General features: G+C 38.0%; 2 protein-coding genes across 7 annotated transcripts; both read left to right on the forward strand.

The window, feature by feature from the left end:
• Positions 1–804: 804 nt before the first annotated feature.
• Positions 805–4,035, forward strand: LOC116679057 (serine/threonine-protein kinase Sgk2; the record flags this gene model as incomplete). 2 transcript variants are annotated; one of them, XM_032508789.1, is given in 4 exon segments in its annotated part: positions 805–960; positions 1,398–1,487; positions 1,710–1,747; positions 2,318–4,035. In XM_032508789.1, coding segments are annotated over 3 exon segments (258 nt in total), but the record flags the coding sequence as incomplete, so codon positions are not given.
• A 4,229-nt stretch (positions 4,036–8,264) lies between these two features.
• On the forward strand, positions 8,265–17,337 carry LOC116679056 (zinc finger BED domain-containing protein 4-like). Of its 5 annotated transcripts, XM_032508782.1 has the most exons (13): positions 8,717–9,018; positions 9,254–9,307; positions 10,720–10,822; positions 11,129–11,200; positions 11,338–11,430; positions 11,521–11,741; positions 11,891–12,011; positions 12,374–12,427; positions 12,700–12,917; positions 13,171–13,873; positions 14,102–14,344; positions 14,968–15,168; positions 15,507–17,337. In XM_032508782.1, exons 1-13 carry the CDS (start codon positions 9,008–9,010, stop codon positions 16,104–16,106), a joined length of 2,694 nt encoding a protein of 897 aa, XP_032364673.1. In that variant the 5' UTR covers positions 8,717–9,007; the 3' UTR covers positions 16,107–17,337. The 5 variants fall into 5 exon arrangements, with proteins under 5 accessions (XP_032364678.1, XP_032364673.1, XP_032364674.1 ...); XM_032508787.1 differs by lacking the exons at positions 8,717–9,018; positions 9,254–9,307 and adding an exon at positions 8,265–8,561; XM_032508783.1 differs by lacking the exon at positions 9,254–9,307.
• The last annotated feature ends 258 nt before the right edge of the window (positions 17,338–17,595 follow it).

The following is a 17,595-nucleotide window of genomic DNA, read 5'->3' on the forward strand; positions in this document are numbered from 1 at the left end:
GCTAAAGGAAACCTTATGGAGTGTCCAAAATAGAACGGGTTCAGGCTCAGGGGAACACAAACAAGTGCAGTACATTTCATGGTAATGTGCGCATCACATTTTGATATTTTTAATGTGCAAGTAGTGCTAAAGAAAAGGCTGAGCATCTCTAAAATATTAGGATTTATCCTCTTGGGACCTCAAACCACAGAAAGATTTCATAGAAATTGGCCTCGTTGTAGCCATGCAAGCAGGTCAGTCGGCCACCACCTTTGTCGAGACGGAGCTATTGAATGGATTGCCGTGAAATTGGGTTCACACATTCATGTTCCCCTCAGAATGAATTGTAATCACCTGGTGATCCTTAAACATTTCCCTCTATCGCCATCATCAGGTCAAAATAGTATTTATACAAAATGTATCAGATTCCCATCAGCTGTACTTGTGTTTGGTAATGAGCCAATGTTATCATACTTACACTAAATTAGGATGCCAAACATTGTAGATATGACTGTATCTGCTAAATATCAACTGTTAGCATACTGATGGTGACATTCAGCTCAAAGTACCATAACTATGTACAGTCTTACAGAGCGCTAGCTTGTCTGAAGACTCTTGTTTACACATATAAATATCACTATTTTACTATGTACAAATTTGTATAGGCATTTGTAAAACAACTTCCCTCCTTCTACTGCCTTACACATCTGAAATGTAACCTGTCAGAGTTATACGTTGTAGTTAACTCTATGGAGCCATGGTCTTAAGGAATACAAATGGTTTCATTTTATACTCATGATGTTTGTACCCATCCCTCCGCTTCAGCCTCCTTTCTACAGCCGTGACATCGGTGAAATGTATGACGGGATCCTTCACAAACCCCTGCCACTGCCCCCGGGAAAGTCTGATGCTGTCTGCTCTCTGCTGGTGGGTCTTCTGCAGAAGGACCAGCACAGACGCCTCGGGGCCATCGCCGACTTTGTGAGTGTCTTTCAACCGTTGCCACACGTTAAAACAGATGGTTTGCCAGACAAGATATAAGCCTAGTCTTAGACGAAGGAGGATCAAAGGACTACTGCATTAAGTGTTGCTTTATTCAAGGACTAGGCTCATTCCATGTTTAGGAAACTAGCCTGGAACAGTATAAGACATTTTTAAAGGGGTTTGGACCTTTTTTGAGAACAGATCTGCACCCTGTCCCTCTGAGAAAATTTACCAAGATGACATCACCTCTATACTTTCTTTTCCATAGTTTAAAACAACAGCATAATAATTGCACAAATCTCCATTGGATTGCCCGTTTGTTCTAATAAATGTGTCTTAATTTTTAATAATGAAAAAAAAAAAGTGATTTAATGGAACAATCCCGGTTTTACTATATTCAGTACATGTATAACTTTTCTTTCTTTATTTTATAGTTAGAAATAAAGAACCACATCTTTTTCTCTCCAATCAACTGGGACGACCTTGACCATAAGAGAATCACTCCTCCTTACAACCCGAATGTGGTGAGTTGTTTCCGGCTGTGAACTGTGACTGCTTGTGTCTTTACATATTAAGTCTGTCCCTGTGTGTGCCTGCCTAGAAAAACAATCATTTACCTACCCTTCAGGTTTTTTCACCTTCAACACATTTTCCAGTGACATCAGCCAACAACAACCTCTTGTATCATTTTCTCAATCTCAGTCCCTTTTACATATGTTCTTAAATGCCTTTATTCTCTCTTTCAGATAAACAGGTGACAAAGGTTCACCAGTTCAACCTGTTTGTAAGGCTTTATATTGTTTAATCACAATTTAATCCAAGCTAATTTTTTTGACTTTTGGACTTTTTTTAAATATTTTTTTAAAATCATCTCAAATCGTTCCTCACCTCTTATGATGTTTGTCATAAAAGCCCAATAGAGGCATGGTTACGGTTTGGACATCTTCTGCAGTGCTTTGCCTTTAATTATCTGTCAGTAGCATTGTTTGATATTTTGTAGCTGGAAATCTTTTCTTTGTCGTTCAGCCATAGTGGTTACTAATCATCACTGCATAAGTAAACAAGAAAATGTATTTTCTTTGTTAGTTCTTTTAGAAAACCAAAGAAACATCCCTTAAATGAGAATTCTTCTTGGGGGCGACCTTGCTTTGTGTTTTGAGAGCAACTGGCTCTGTTATTCGTAGTACCATGGCAACAGAAAAGATTTGCTCCTGATTGGCTGACAAGTTTCTATTAATAGAAAATTAAAAACCTGTCAGCGGAAACTTCAACTCCACCTCATCCATTATTTGATATACTGTATAAGGACAACTTGTCACACATTACCACTTATATAGATTGTTTCATCTTTCAGAGAGGCCCAGCTGACACTCAGCATATCGATCCAGAGTTCACCAGAGAAGTGGTTCCTAACTCGGTGAGTCGGACCCCGGAGCTCAACACCAGCAGCAACAACGCCTTCAATGGGTTCTCCTTTGTCGCCACCGAGGACAGCTTTCTGTGAGGCAGGACTTAACTGTTCAAATGTTTAAACAGGGTGATTGATTTTATGGAGTGATGACACCTTTCTGAGTCACATGAAAATAAGTACTCTACGTGTAACATTGTAGGAATTCCATGTGGTACCTCCTGTTTGACTACTGTAGGGATTCTCTCTTCAGGGTTTAGCAGAAAAAGGAGCCCACCTGCAATGGAGACATTTAATATTAAAATATAAAACCTTTTTTGCCTTGAAGTCCCAGGACTATTCTTAGAGAGATAGCGAAGTTTGACATGAACGTGTTACCAAATATACAGGGCTCGCAAGAAGTAGGAGCACCTTTAAGATGCAATGCAAATGAATGATTTTTATTCCATTAATTTGCAATGGAATGACTGGTGTGTTTAACAATTATTTTATATACAGACATTATCATATTGCGTTGGTACAGTCAGACTTAGGGCTCTATTTTCCTAAAATAGGGTGCAGATGCAAACGCAAGCAATATCTCAAAATGGGCATGACCAGAAAATCTTTTGCAATTTTGGTGACCACAGGCATTGGTGCAAACCAGGTGTAACCAGACAGCTGATGCGTACTGGTGCAGCTTCTGAAATATCAATGCGACTTTAGGAGACTCTGGGAACCACAAGTAATGCTGCATTCTGGGAGCTCAGTGCTCTAGAGGGGCATTAGGGTAATATGAGCTCTTTGGTCTATAACAGTGCCTGTCTATTAAGAGCTTTGTAGGTCAGGTGAAGGATTTTAAATTCAATTCTGGATTTTACAGGGAGCTGGTGCAGTGAATCTCATACGGGAGAAATATGATTTCTTTTTCTAGTTTTTGTCAGTAGCTTATACACGCTGCACCATTCTGGATCAGCTTGAGAGTCTTAAGGGACTTGTTCAAGCAACCTGATAATAAGGAATTACAATACTCCAGACTAGTTTTTGCAATATTAAGCAAGTGAAAAAGGCACTGCTTGAAGTTTGTTTTATTTAGGCATTAAAGAATATATCCTCCAAGCAAGAGAGAGAAGCCATCGCTAAATACTAAGCTAAAGTTGCTAACAGAATCTCTCACTCCTTACAGTACTGGTCTTGTTCGTTTATGGCAAGTATGTTAACATGGCAAAATTATTTTGCAGACGATGCACCGATGATAGAAAATGCTTCATGTAGCACCTTTTTAAAATGTCAGTCAACTACACCACTGTGTGCACAGTATGGCTGTTTATTCTGTGGACTGTGGTTTTTTGTTTTGTAACTGGGAAACTGGGGAAATATTATTTTAGCTTGTAGGTAGCAGACAGTGAATGTCAATGTTATATGGAAACTACTGTATGTAACATCTGTAAATATACAGTAGTAGCTTTGCAGTATGTACTGTAGTAATGTGATTATATCAATGTAAACTATAAAATGCCTCTCTGTCTTGGAAAAGAAGTTGGTGATTGATGGTGCTTGGCGTTTGCACTAATGAGTGATACACTTGTACATCTGATATTTTATTTTTATTATCTCATTTATATGTATACCTAAAGTCTTGTTTGTAAATCTGATATTAAAGAAGCTCTTCTCTTTCAATTTCTAAAAAATAGTGTGCTCCTATTGACCTTAAAAAAACTAAATTGGCCAACCAGGAAATACAGCTTCATTTTCTTCTACATGGTCTTAAGTCACGCAGACTAATGCTGCTCTGGTCCTCCTTGTTCCCCGTTTGTAACCCTGCATGTCAAGCTGTTGGTCCCTGACTGATTCTGTAAACAGAGGCTGATGGGTCGTGTGTGTGTGCGCGCATGAATGTGTGCGTGCGTACTGGGGTGTGTGTGTTTTGTGTGTGTGTGTATATATAGTGTTCATAATTCAAACATCCGTCAAAACATTTACATGTTCTTTTAGATAAGCCATTAAACATGTTTGCATAACAGAAACATTGTTTTTGGTTATTAACTAATCAGTGACCAGTGTAGTAAATGTACATGTTATCAAAAATCTCTTCACCGATGGTCACGATGACCGGATTGAACATTGCTGAAATTAGTGTGTCCTTCCTTCCTTGGGTTGTATTTTTAAATGGACTTTGAGTCTAACAATAAAACTATTATCATCACCATTACAGATAAACTATGACGTTACATGGTGAATGTAGATGAGTGTATTAAGCAAATATTGCTTAACATACCTACTGAGATGAAGTGCATGCGGCATCATAAACACAACAGTTCAGTTAAGCAAGTGGTGGAAAGTAATTAAGTAAGTACATTTACTCAAGTACTGTACTTAGGAACTGTTGAGATGTACTTTGACTTCATTTGAATACTTCCATACTTCTACTATATAATTTATGTTTATTTTATATATATGTGTGTGTGTGTGTGTGTGTGTGTGTGTGTGTGTGTGTTTCATAGAAACACAAACAACTTCTAAAACAGTGTTTGTTATTGTCTAGTAATGAGTCCTTAATGTTTTATTTTCTTATAAAAAGTGAAAATCTGCCCATGTAGCTTTCACAATTTCACAGTTTTGTCGTAAACCGTTTAAATCTGAGCATGCGCAACTAACATCTGCACTCGACCAGAGCCGGGCTCTGGTCTATGGCGCTGGTCTATGGCGCTGGTGGAGTGCAGATGTGAGTTGCGCATGCTCAGATTTAAACGGTTTACGACATAACTCATACTGAAGTTTGTGAAATCCCCAAAATTAATAAACTTTTCTTATTACAAACAATAACAGAAGATGGGAATCATTTCAAAACTGTTTTAGCTATCTATGATTGTTTGACTGCTAACGTTAGCGCAAAACGCCATTCCAGTGACTGCCTTTTGTTGTGTTTGATTGCTAGCTTGTAGCTAAGCTAGCAGTCATTTCACAAACGTTTTAGCTATCTATGATTGTTTGATAGCTAAGGTTAGCTCAAAACGCCCTTCCACTGACAGCCGTTGTTGTGTTTGATGCTAACGTTTAGCCAGCAGTAAACGAACTTCGTTAAGTAGGTCCATTTTTACTGTGTTAACATTACAGAAGTCACTCGTTAGCATCTTATATGCTACTTGTCGCAAAGTGACGCATGCGCGACTCAAATCTTTTTTTATTTGTTTATTTTTATTGTTTATGTTTTATTTGGTTTTTATCGTTATTTGTTCAAATATAGGACTGAAATTTAGGTTATAGGTTGTATTTTCCATTTTTTAATTTATTATTTACCTGTTTAACTTGAATATAGGTTTTTCATTCTTATCAATGATAACAAACAGGTATGTATTTGTATTCTTCACAGGGATTCCCTCTTCTTTGGATAGGTCACATTCCTTAAGTAGTAGTAAAACAGATTTACTCAAATTAATTTTAAAACCTAACACATCAGAGAATTCCTTAATACGACTAATTGCTTTTAACACTTCATATCTGTTAGCTAGAAAATTGTTGTATCATCTGCTAGTTGGGATCATTTAAACTCTCTACCTAAGGAAATTATACTTTGGAAACTACCTTTTTAAGATGTATAGCCATAATTTGTGTAACAAGGAGGAATAAGAATGGGCTAAGTGGACAACCTTGTCTTAGGCCGCGACCCATATCAAATCTAGGAGTTGTACCATGAGCCAAGTAAATTGAACGGTTGCAACCCGTATATGACGTTTTGACAGTTAATTAAATTGCTTGCGCGACTGAAATCTGCACTCTCCTCACGTTGGGCGATGACACTCGAGTCACTCGACTCGCATCGGGTATTACGCATTATGCCGTTAACCGTTTGCGCCATCCCATGCGCGACTTAATATGCACTCTCCACACAATTGACTGTCTATGGGTAACACCCAACACCCATAGACAAGACTGTGGTTAAGGTTGTCCATCCAGTTAAAGAAGTAACACCCACACCGCCTTGGCTTTGACGCTCCATATTCATGCGCCATCTTGAAATACGTTAGCCGGTAAGGGACATGCAGGATGAACTGCTCTGACATTCTTTATATTATGTCAGAATTCAGTATTATGTCAGTTATCAGAATCAGAATACGTTATGGATCCCTTCAAGAAAATTATTTCAGTATGATAACCAAATTATTTGTAAACTTTTAAGAAGTTGTTTGTAAACCATCAATAAACATTCTTTGGATGGCTATATTATCTGTGCACAAATAGTTAAATAATTATCTCTTATACAAATCACCAAAAAATGTAACATGATGCTTAACAAATCACTTGTTTTTTGCGATCATTTTTTAAAATTTATTTAAACAAACAGATACACAAAATTGCAAAACATTGGTCTAGATGACAATATACAGAAAAGTACACTTCCACAATCCTTCTTTGCACAAACCACTTATTAATCAATAACTAATTATTCTCTCATGCATCAGTTGCAACTTTATAATTGCCATCAAAATAATGTTTGTAGATGGTTTACAAAACAATTATTAACCACAAAGTATTATCTATCTGAATCTATAAACAAATTATCTTATATTACACTAAACTAGTAATAAAATACAACATAAATTATAACATTACTAATAATAAGAAAACAAAATAGATCCATGATTATGATCTCATACTTTATTAACAGTAAAATAACTAAATAAAGTTAAATTAACTATCAATTTACTACTTGTTGATGATGGTTATTATAAAGTGTGACTGCCTTTTAGCTCCAAATTATTTTATTATACAAACGTACTGTTTTTTTTATCCTTCAGCTCTGCAAATCATGCTATCATCATCATCATCTGATTAATGTGATTAATCAGCAAATAACACATTTATGACAGTGCCAACACATTAGACAAACTATCACATAGCTAAATATTTCTGTGATCAAAAGTTCAGAATATAATGTTATCCATAACAACACCACAACAAAAGCCCTCAAACATGATTGATGTGAACCAACAATGTTGTGTATGGTTGCAGAAGGGAAGAGAAAAGAATAATTGTGATAAGACATCTTGTCTGTTGCAATATATAAAGGGTTATTTTATTGTTTCCTGTAGTTATTCTCCACTATGTTGTATGTGTTTGTGTGATAAAATCCAGATAATAATGTTAACTTTATAGAGCAACACAAAAAAGTGGTTTCCAAGAGAAAATAAACAAACGTTTTGAAAATATAACATAAATCAATGACATCAACAAAGAAGGTAATGATCAGAAAAGAGGCAATTAAAAGTAAAATAAAAAAAATAACAATAAAGCAAAACAGAATTAAGACTGAATAGCAAATTTGATAATTATTGAAAACACATTTTGTATAAACTTCTTTTATCATGGCTGTTTTGTCTCTTTTTCGTTGTTGTATTGTATCTGCTTTTATCACGTTTCTTTGTTTTACGTCTGCACAAGATAGAGACACCTTCATTTCAATTTTACCGAATGAACAGGTCAATTATTAATTAAAAATAGGTAAAAACTGGTTCAACAGTAGGAAGAAAATAGACAGGTGAAAAGTTATATTACTGTATAACTGCCCCACTTAGTGGTCAAAATAAGAAACACATGACGTGATTGATTCATTGATGGTATGAATGCTTAAAAAATATAAACAGAAGTCAAGGCCGTGTAGTAGTGTGTAACAGATATAGTTTCCCACGTTTTCATTACCATTAGCTACGTAGGAAACGGAATTTTAGAAGATTGGGATAAAGAACACCTTTAATGCGATAAGGTACACATTATCTTATGTCAGAAACAAAACCCAATCAACACGGTATTTTCTCGGACGTGGAATGGCCATAGTGTGTTAGAAACACTGGTAACTGTGATGAACCCACAGTTGCTTAGAAACACGTTTGACGGCAGGGAATCAGGGATGCGGGCAAAGTAGCTAGCTAGGTTGTAGAAGCCTGTAACATTCCAACTTAACTAACGCTAACTAGCTTCTAGCTTAGCTAGCTAACTTCCCTCTTTGACCTCATAAACTATAGGTTAGCTATTACAAATAGCAGTGCCCTTTGACAGAATATTTTGGAAGACAAATCCGAAATGAAGCTGAAGTAAATAAAATTATGCTAGATTAGATGACATTTTTTATGATTTGTTGCCTACCATTAGCAGAATATGTTAATTTACTTAGCTAGATAGCTAAGTGACCCAACAGTAATTTTGTAAAAAGGTAAGTGTAACATATGATTAATGCTAAACTAGTGTCACCCTTACACACGAGTCAATACAACGTTTACGAACACTAGCTAGCTAGTTAGCTATGTGTTTAAATTGATTTGTTGACGTTAAGAGAACCCCTGAATGTAGCTATAAGCTAACGTTTGCACATCAGCCGTTAGCGTCGGTTGAAACCGTCGCTCACATGGATAGTTTCCGGGGAGTGTGTGTCTAGCCGTGTAGCCATGTTGTTCTTGAACACAACCCCTAGTTTTCATTCCCGGGTAATTTTCTTCCGATACCACTTCATGAGTACTATTTCTGTTTTTTAATAATTGCAAGATATTTCATTCAGGGTATGCTATTTGAGCTTTCATTCGTTGTCATAAGACCGTTTGTTTTAGTTGCTGTTAGCTAGCAGTAGCTCCAGTTTGCATCACAAGCAGAGACAGAGGAGACATGTCGCGCGGGTAAGTGTGGAAGACATTAGCTACCGTTTCTGGATGTTACGTTGCCTATTAAAATAAAGTGCGTATATGTTCTATGCGCAGGGTGAAAATGTCTCACAGCTATAATTCTAAATATAACCATCGTGACTCTGTTACTAGCTAGCTATATATCAAGTGTTTGCACTGCTTTGTTGTGTCAATGAGAGGGTGAGTGAGACGACCGTTTAAAAGACGTTGTTCTGTTGTATCATGGTAGTGAATTGGGGAAGCTGGCTGTATTCCAGAAGCAGTTGCACAATCTGAAATTTAGGTAGGCATTTCTGTGTTTTCCCCACGTTCACGTCAGCTAGGTTAACGTTCTCCTTTCATCACAGTTACTAATTATTACAAACGCCTTGTTTTTACTGATAGAAATGTTGCATTTTTGCGTGCATGCGCAGCTAGAGGCGCTCTGCTTTCTAAACTAACAGTCAACTCTCAGTCAACGTTTCCTCAAGCGTGCTCCTGAGCCTCCAGTTAGCTTACTTAGCCTGAAGTTACAGCCAGGTTGCAACGTAAGTTAATTAGTTTAGCTAACACTATTTTTGACTAATTAGTCGGTTGTCCAGTGCATTGTTTAGATATAGCTATAGCTGAACGATTTATATTTATGTCGAGGTAACTGGTTTAGTTTGCAGCTGCTAGCTAATGTTAGCCAGTCACTAACCTGAAGCTATGTCAACTTTTCTGTGGACAGTTAGCTCACTGCTGTGGTGCACAACACACAGGATAGGAAAGTGAAATACACATGTTCTGTATACAAGGAAATAGAATAGCTAGATCTTCAATGTCCACCAGGATTTGTCTTCGGCTCACCTAACACAAGAAACAACATACATCGTTACAAAGTAGCTAGTTATATGTTATTTGTAACTTTTATATGTAAACAATGCAAGTTTGCATGTCTGTTTTCAAAACATTTGCGGCAACTCAGTTTCCCTGGGCTTCATCTAAAATCTTTGAGCACATTGCGCAGAAAATGTCAAACGGTTTAAGTCTGGTCCTAGACTGGGTAAACCCAGCCCGATCTGGTTTGTATGGGGGAAAGCAAAACATTGGAAACATCGCTCAGTATATTGCAGAGACAGTCCAATTCAACATGCAAACTACAACCTCAATAATAAACGCGTCGTTAAATTAATACCTCTCTGGTAGTGACAATTTAAAATATCAACAGGATTATCCAGTTTTTCAAGGAAGAACCTATGGCAGAACTGTTGACAACTTTTAATGGGCAGCATTAGTCAGCAGTGCCATACAACTTGTTTCAACGTATCTACCACTGGATCAGTTGTGGCATTCTAATAGTGTTTCAATCTTGGGCACTTTAAATGTACCTTTTAACTCACTTAATAGAGTGATGTGTGTGCTGTTGTTTTAAGAGGATAGGTAAACCTTAGGTTCAGACATGTTTTTACGTCTGCAGCTGAAACTTGTGAAGCAACACCAAAGCAAAGTGAAACGAAAGTGAAATGTTGTTTGCAAGTGTTTTAATGATTAAAAATGACATTCAAACTCAACAGCAACATTATAAAGCCCATATCAACCATGCCATATGTTCATATCCATGTCCATTGTAAGCTAAAGTGTCACTATCTAGTGTTTCTTTTCACTCTTAATAATCTCTTATGTTGAAATCCAGTAATACATGTTTGAATTATTAGTAAATCTGTATGGTTGCAGCATGGAAGAAGATGGGGATAGTAATATGTGCATTGACACGGACTCGGACGCAGCAGAGAAGAAGGATGGTTCCAAGTGTAAAGTCAAATGGACTCAGGAAGAGGTGAGTGAAAAGAAGACTCTGACCCTGATGTGTATATTTTTAGACATTCATAATAGACATTCATAAATAAATATTATTTGGAGCACTGTCATTTTAAGTAGTTTATTACATTACTGTCAGTTACAAAAATGTAATGCCCAACTGGGGCAGATGTGCTGATGCGTCACACAGGTTTCTGTTAATTAGTCTTTTTGTTAGCTTGTGTCAAAAGTAACAAACTGTTCAAGATAACCTGTACCTGAAAGTTGACCTTAAAGCGCACATTAAATTATACTCTATCTGAACTGATTTTTTTCTTGTGTACAGGATGAAAATCTCAAAATCCTGATAAGCAACTTTGGGGAAAAAAATTGGAAAACCATTTCCAGTTTTTTACCAGTAAGTAATCAGCAGAGGCAAAATCTATTGAGAAAGTGAATGGATCAGCAGTGTAATATTTTAAAGTTGAGTAAAATATAGGAAGGCCAAGTATCCAACTCATCCATTTCAAAACAACCTGTCTGTTGCTTTGACAGGGGCGAACAGAATTTCACTGTATGCATCGCTGGAAAAAGCACCTGGATCCTGATTTAGTTAAGGGCTTCTGGTCCAGAGAGGAAGATGAAAAGGTGGAAACTTGACATGGAACATCTGACTTAAACACAGTTTGCAACTAACATTGTCCCATTTCACTTAACATATGTATTTGCTCCGGACAGATAATCGAGCTGGTGGGCAAGTACGGCACCAGACACTGGTCTTTGATTGCCAGGCACCTGAAGGGACGGTTGGGAAAACAATGTCGTGAGCGCTGGCACAACCACCTCGACCCAGTGGTCCGAAAGAGCTCTTGGACCAATGAAGAAGACCTCATCATCTACAAAGCCCACGCTGTTCTGGGAAACCGGTGGGCTGAGATTGCCAAGCTGCTTCCTGGAAGGTGGGTCGCTTAGTTGTGATTGAGTTGCTGAAATTTAGCAATATGGATTAAGAGCAATCATATGCATTATTTGGTTGTTATTCTTAAAATAAAGGTGTGAATGTAAAAACGTATCAACTTTTGATGTACATTTTTGATTCCTCTTGCAGAACAGACAATTCTGTGAAAAATCACTGGAACTCCTCCATCAAACGCAAAGCAGAGTTGGGCTTGTACAAAGATGATGCTGACAGCATTTCCCTTGATATTCAACAGTTTGTGGAAGGAGAGGTACAGTACCTATTTAGTTTAGCACATACTGTATAAATAAAGCTTATCATTTTCAGCTTCAACAGATTTTCAACATTTTTTTTAGAAATGTTTATTTCTCAATGATTTCTTAGTGAGCAAGTTTGAAGACAATAATGGTTAATAGATTAGATTATGCTAGTTGATTAATCATTGTAAGGCTATACAGTAGGAGGTTAAATGTTTGTTGGTTACAGTTTAAAAAATGCAAAGATATTGCTACCTGTTACGTATAAAATCAATACTAATATACTATCTGATCATTATGTGGGCCATTAATATGAAAGAAAAAAAAAATCCTAGAAACACTGTACTGTGCATTCACATTATGTATTGTGTTACAGGTGGACTTCAAGTGTGATGTTGTGTTAGACACTGAACCAGTAACTCCTAAAGTGGTAAGCTTGCTATGATGATTTTCTTTTATGACTCACCTGTGTTTGCTTATAAACTTTAACCTAATGAGACACACTTTAACTTTGCCAAATTTGAGCTTAATTACTGTTAAGTACCTCCAAACAAAGTCAATCCAATAATCACCAGAATTTATTGTTTAAAGGTGGTTATGGATGCATTACTGTGATAGAATAATTCCTTCATGTTTGTTTATTTTTTTCAGTGATATTACCACATGGCAACCTTGGTTTAACTCTGCTACTCTTTGCTGCAGGTCAGGCTAGAGAAGAAGCAGGACTGTCAGAAAATCAAGCAGAAGACAGCTGTTCTGCTTCCACAAGCTTTAGCATCCAGGAGTCCCTCCTTGCCCCCCAGTTCCAGTTCCAGTCCCAGCTCTTGCTCAGGCGCTGCACTAGCAGCCGCGCCGATGGACCAGAAAAAGTTTGCCAATGCAGCACTGAGGATGATCGCTGAAGACATGCTGCCACTCAGGTGACTTGTAGCACTAGTGGCTGTTACAGTGTCCTTGTTGTGTTGTTGTCCAAAGTTGTCAAAATCCCCAAGTTTGCTAATCACCAAGTAAAATAAATACTCTCACTACCTTCCTTGGATGTGTCATATGTGTCACCAGACTTTGAATTGCCTGCAGCAGAAGGCAACTTTTCTATTCTGTATGTATACCAAATGGACATCCAACCACTAGTCCAGGTCCCACGCTAATGTACCTTCATTTTGTTCCCAACAGTTTTGTTGAAGGTGCAGGCTTCAGGTCATTCATGAGTACCATCCGCCCTGAATGCCACAAGCTATCCCAGCGTTCTATGGGCCTACAGCTCTACGATGAAGTGGAGAGAACCATCAAGCCTCAGCTCATCCGGGACCTTAAAGCCTGCCTTGCCAAAACCAAAGAGGGTGAGAACGCCATTCATGTCACCTTTGACCTCTGGGCAGGGGATCAATCCCACCCAGTGGAGGAACCCATTGTCATTGTGCAGCTTCACTTTGTCAGTGATTCCTGGCAGATCCGCCGTCCCATTGTGGCCTTCCGCCACCTCAGCCACAAAAACCTCAGCACCACTGTTGCTAGGGAGCTTGAAGGTGTGCTGCTAAGCTATGGCATCTTTCCTCGCAGCATCGGCTACGTCCTCACCAACCAGGCCAAAGAAGCTCTGGCTGGGAACAATTTGTTCTGCAACTACAAGATTATGTGCTCATCCAATAGGGGAGAACCAGATGGAGATGAGGTGGTGGCATTTCTGTCAGACCAGATGTCTGAAGTGGAGTCCCCCTTTTCAGAGCTACAGATTGGGACCAGGACCACCTGTGTGGCCCACACATTGCAGCTTGTAATTAAGGAGGCACTGAAGAACTCAAGGGTTGTGGAAAACCTTCTCTCGCAGGTCCATAACGTGGTGGCTTTTTTTAGGAACAGTGCCTACTGGAGCGAGGTAAGAGAAATTACTGTTTTTCTTTACTGAGAAATTAAAACTGATTTGGAAGTTTATTTTACTTTGTATTGTATTCTTTTTGCAAAGTTATATAATCCAAATAAGATGTTACGCCCAAAGATGAGGCACAGCTGAGGTACAGCTAGTTAACATCATAGTTATAGACGTATAAATTGTTCAATTGAGGTTTGATCATACAATTTTTTGTTCATATCATTTCATGTTTAGGTCTTGTTGAAGGAGTACAACGTATCTCTGTGCCCTTCCTCCAGTAACTGTCGCTGGAACTCCATGATGCTTTCTTTACGGCGTATGGTGCAGGAGTCCGCCTGGAGCGCCATCATGACTCTCCTAGCCCAGGCCCGCATCGAGGCTAACAACACAGCCAGTGCCCCTCCTCTGGTCATGGCCAAGAGGGAGCAAGTGATTGACATCCTGGGTCTCCTTGAGCCCTTTGAGGAGGCTTTGCAGGTAAAAAGTTAATAAATAAAAAAATCAATAAATGAAAGTAGTGGATTATGTTTTTCAAAGATCCCGTATAAGAGATGAGAGTAAGTTTCTTTTAAACCCGAATATGTTCTGATCCTTTTAGACACCGACCACTTCTATTTATACTGGAATTTCCAAATTGTTTTTTTTTTCTGACCAGATTTAGTGCGGCAAATAAAAATTAACTAATCAAGAAGAAAAATAAACAGGATTGTCATCCCTCTAAGTAATAGACATTGAAACTACCATCTTTTAATATTTTCGCACTTTAGCTGACGTCAGCTGCATGTCCTTAAACAAAACTTATTGTTGGCTAATGTGGTAACAAATACAGCATTGGCTGTATGCAAACATTTGTTCTGAGTGGGCACCTTTTAATTACTGAAACAAAGCAAACAAAAACATTAAACCATACATTTTGCAGCGATGTTTTAATTTGTCAGTTGTACACTGAGCCTGGATGATAGGATAAGAGACTTACATTTTTGGTTAACCCCTCTAGAAATCAAACATTTATGGAAATACCGTATTATAGTATTGTTAGAAGATATAATATTGTTTGAAGATTATGTGAAAACATTTCCTTTTTAACTCTTCTAACCAAGGTCCTGCAAGGAAATGGAGTGACCATCTCTTTCATCACACCTTCCCTCATTGGCCTTGATAAGACCTTGGAGAGCCTTGTCACCAACTACACCCACTTTAACAAGGCCCTGCGCACAGGCCTCCACACACATTTCCAGTCCCTGATTCACCAGAAGGACATGATACTAGCTGCCGTTCTTGACCCCAGGATCAAACTGCAGGTATTAAATTAGGACAGACACATTGCTGTTATTTTATGCTTTGACATTTTGCAACCACAGAGCAGGTCAGCCCTAATTTAAAGCAACTACAATTTTCAGTTTTCAAACTAAATTTTAAATTCCTGTTAAACACTGTACCAGAACTGAAAACGTAAAAGGTACACTGCAAAATTGCATCAAATGGCATCTCATACCCATTTTATATTTTTTTCAGAGCTCTGTTTATATTGTTACATCTGAGTACATAAAAGACAAAAATATGCATCATACCTTTCTAATCTCAAAATCCGAACTCTCATCCTTGCTTAATTTTGTTTTTTAAATTAATTTATTCCCAGCCATTTTCTGATGCCAAACTGGAGGACCAGACAGGTTTCCTAACACCCCCGTCAAAGTATCAAGCTCGCACCATTGTTGAATCCACATTAGAAAACATGGAGCCCTCAACATCTCCCTCTGTAGAGGGAGATAAAGACCAGACAAGCAATGAGTTGAAGATGCAGGATGGCAAAGAGGAGAGCCAAGGCAACACCCTGATGGAGGCATCAGGTGGCAGCTCAGATGACAACAACTGCGACGGAGTCAGCGGAAATGACCTCAAGCGCAAGTCCATCTTTAATTTCCTCCAGCCGCCTGCAAAGACCATTAAGACAGCAGAGCTTGATGTGTACCTGTCAGAACCCCTGTGGGAAAGCAACTCCAGTGTGTTGTATTGGAAGTCTGCAAATCGGTTCCCCCTGCTGCAGGGCATCGCCAAGAAGCTGCTGGCAGTACCGGCCACCTCAGGGGGCTTCGACCGGCTGTGTCCGATGGCAGTGTGTATTGTAAGAGCCAAGAGGAACCGCCTGCCAGCTCACACTACAGAGAGACTGCTTCTATACAAAAACTCTTTAAAGAAAAAGACTGTTAAAAAGTCCAGTGGTGTTGCCAAACACTGACGGGTTAAGTGACAATTGTGTCTGATTATTCTGTCCACCACCCAAAGAACCTCCACGCTTTATTCGCCATACACCCTATTATGCTTCCACACCCAATTGAGAGCTTCCCTCTCAATAACATTTCTTCAAACATTGACTCCAACTAACTGAATTTATCATCATTTCAACCTTGCAGTAGTGGTCAAAAGCAGCAAAATATATTATAAGTATATGGATAATTGGGGCAATCTACTTAGAATATCTCTTTTGTTGAAATAAGATACAGCACAATGGCAACCAGCAGGCTACCATCATAGTGCACAAACTGTCATTTCCCTGTGGATTGAGAGTGAAAGGCAGGTTTTTGTTGCCTGTCACAAAGTTACTGAATAGCACTCCAAAAAATATATAAAATAAGGACTTGATATTTTTTTCAACATTGTAAAAATGCAATCTGAAGTTTAATTTAAGATGCCATTAGAACGTACATTCTCTGAAGACCTGCAGCTAACTTCTCACAAAGGAGAAAATTAAGCATCTGTGATCAAATTCCCAATGTGTGAGATTAGTATTTTTTGGACTTTCTGACTATTAGTATTAATAAAAACACTGGCAGACTGCATTGCACAACTACACTTTAATTTAAAATATGTTACAATCAAAACCATAATACAAGTGCTACCAATCACAGCTTTAACATCAGCCTGTTATGTTTGTAGCTGTACTCTTTGGCAGGTAAATCACAGCGTGGGAGCATGGCTATTCAGTACCTAAAGCAATACGTTTATGTGGCGAATATTTGCTAGCAAAATTTTTGTACCAGAAAATGCACTGTGCATTTTTGTAATGAATTTTTTCCCCTTGTCATTTGTTTTGTATGCTTTACAGCAAGTGCAGATTAACTGTTTTGGGTCACTTGGCAGCAAGTTAAATAAATAAGAATATGCACCTTTATTTTCTTAGTTTTTTTTTTGGGGGGGGGGGGGGGGTTACAATTGTACATTTTTCATTTATTATTGTTCAGTAATACTTTAAATGTTACTGCTACAATGAATTGTTTTCTCTTTGATGTTCAGCTGTTTTTGCTCTGAATGTCCTATGGGGTTGATGGGACAGGCCACTCTGCATCTTACATTGACCTTCATGGACTGGTAGACTTTTAAACAAAGTAAAGTTAACACTCAATGACAGCTAGCAGATTTTCTTGTAATGATGATTGTTTATATTGTAATAAATACCCATGTGGTATTGAGTCCTTTGACCTTGTATGTCTCTTCATGGAAATATCCATAGAATTAACTTGTACTAAAGAATAAAGCTACTTATTTTCTTTTAATAATTTCATGTTCCTGTTTTTACTTACATCCATTTGTTTTCTAAGAGCACCATCTTGGTTGGACTATAAATAATACCATCATCCCTAGGGCGTAAAAGGTAATTTATCCTGAGCACCCCAGACTGAAAGGATTAGGAAAATAGATAAATTTACCAATATAAACAAACCCAGAGT

The sequence above is a fragment of the Etheostoma spectabile genome, unplaced genomic scaffold, assembly GCF_008692095.1.
Source record: "Etheostoma spectabile isolate EspeVRDwgs_2016 unplaced genomic scaffold, UIUC_Espe_1.0 scaffold00009247, whole genome shotgun sequence".
Lineage (NCBI taxonomy): Eukaryota > Metazoa > Chordata > Actinopteri > Perciformes > Percidae > Etheostoma > Etheostoma spectabile.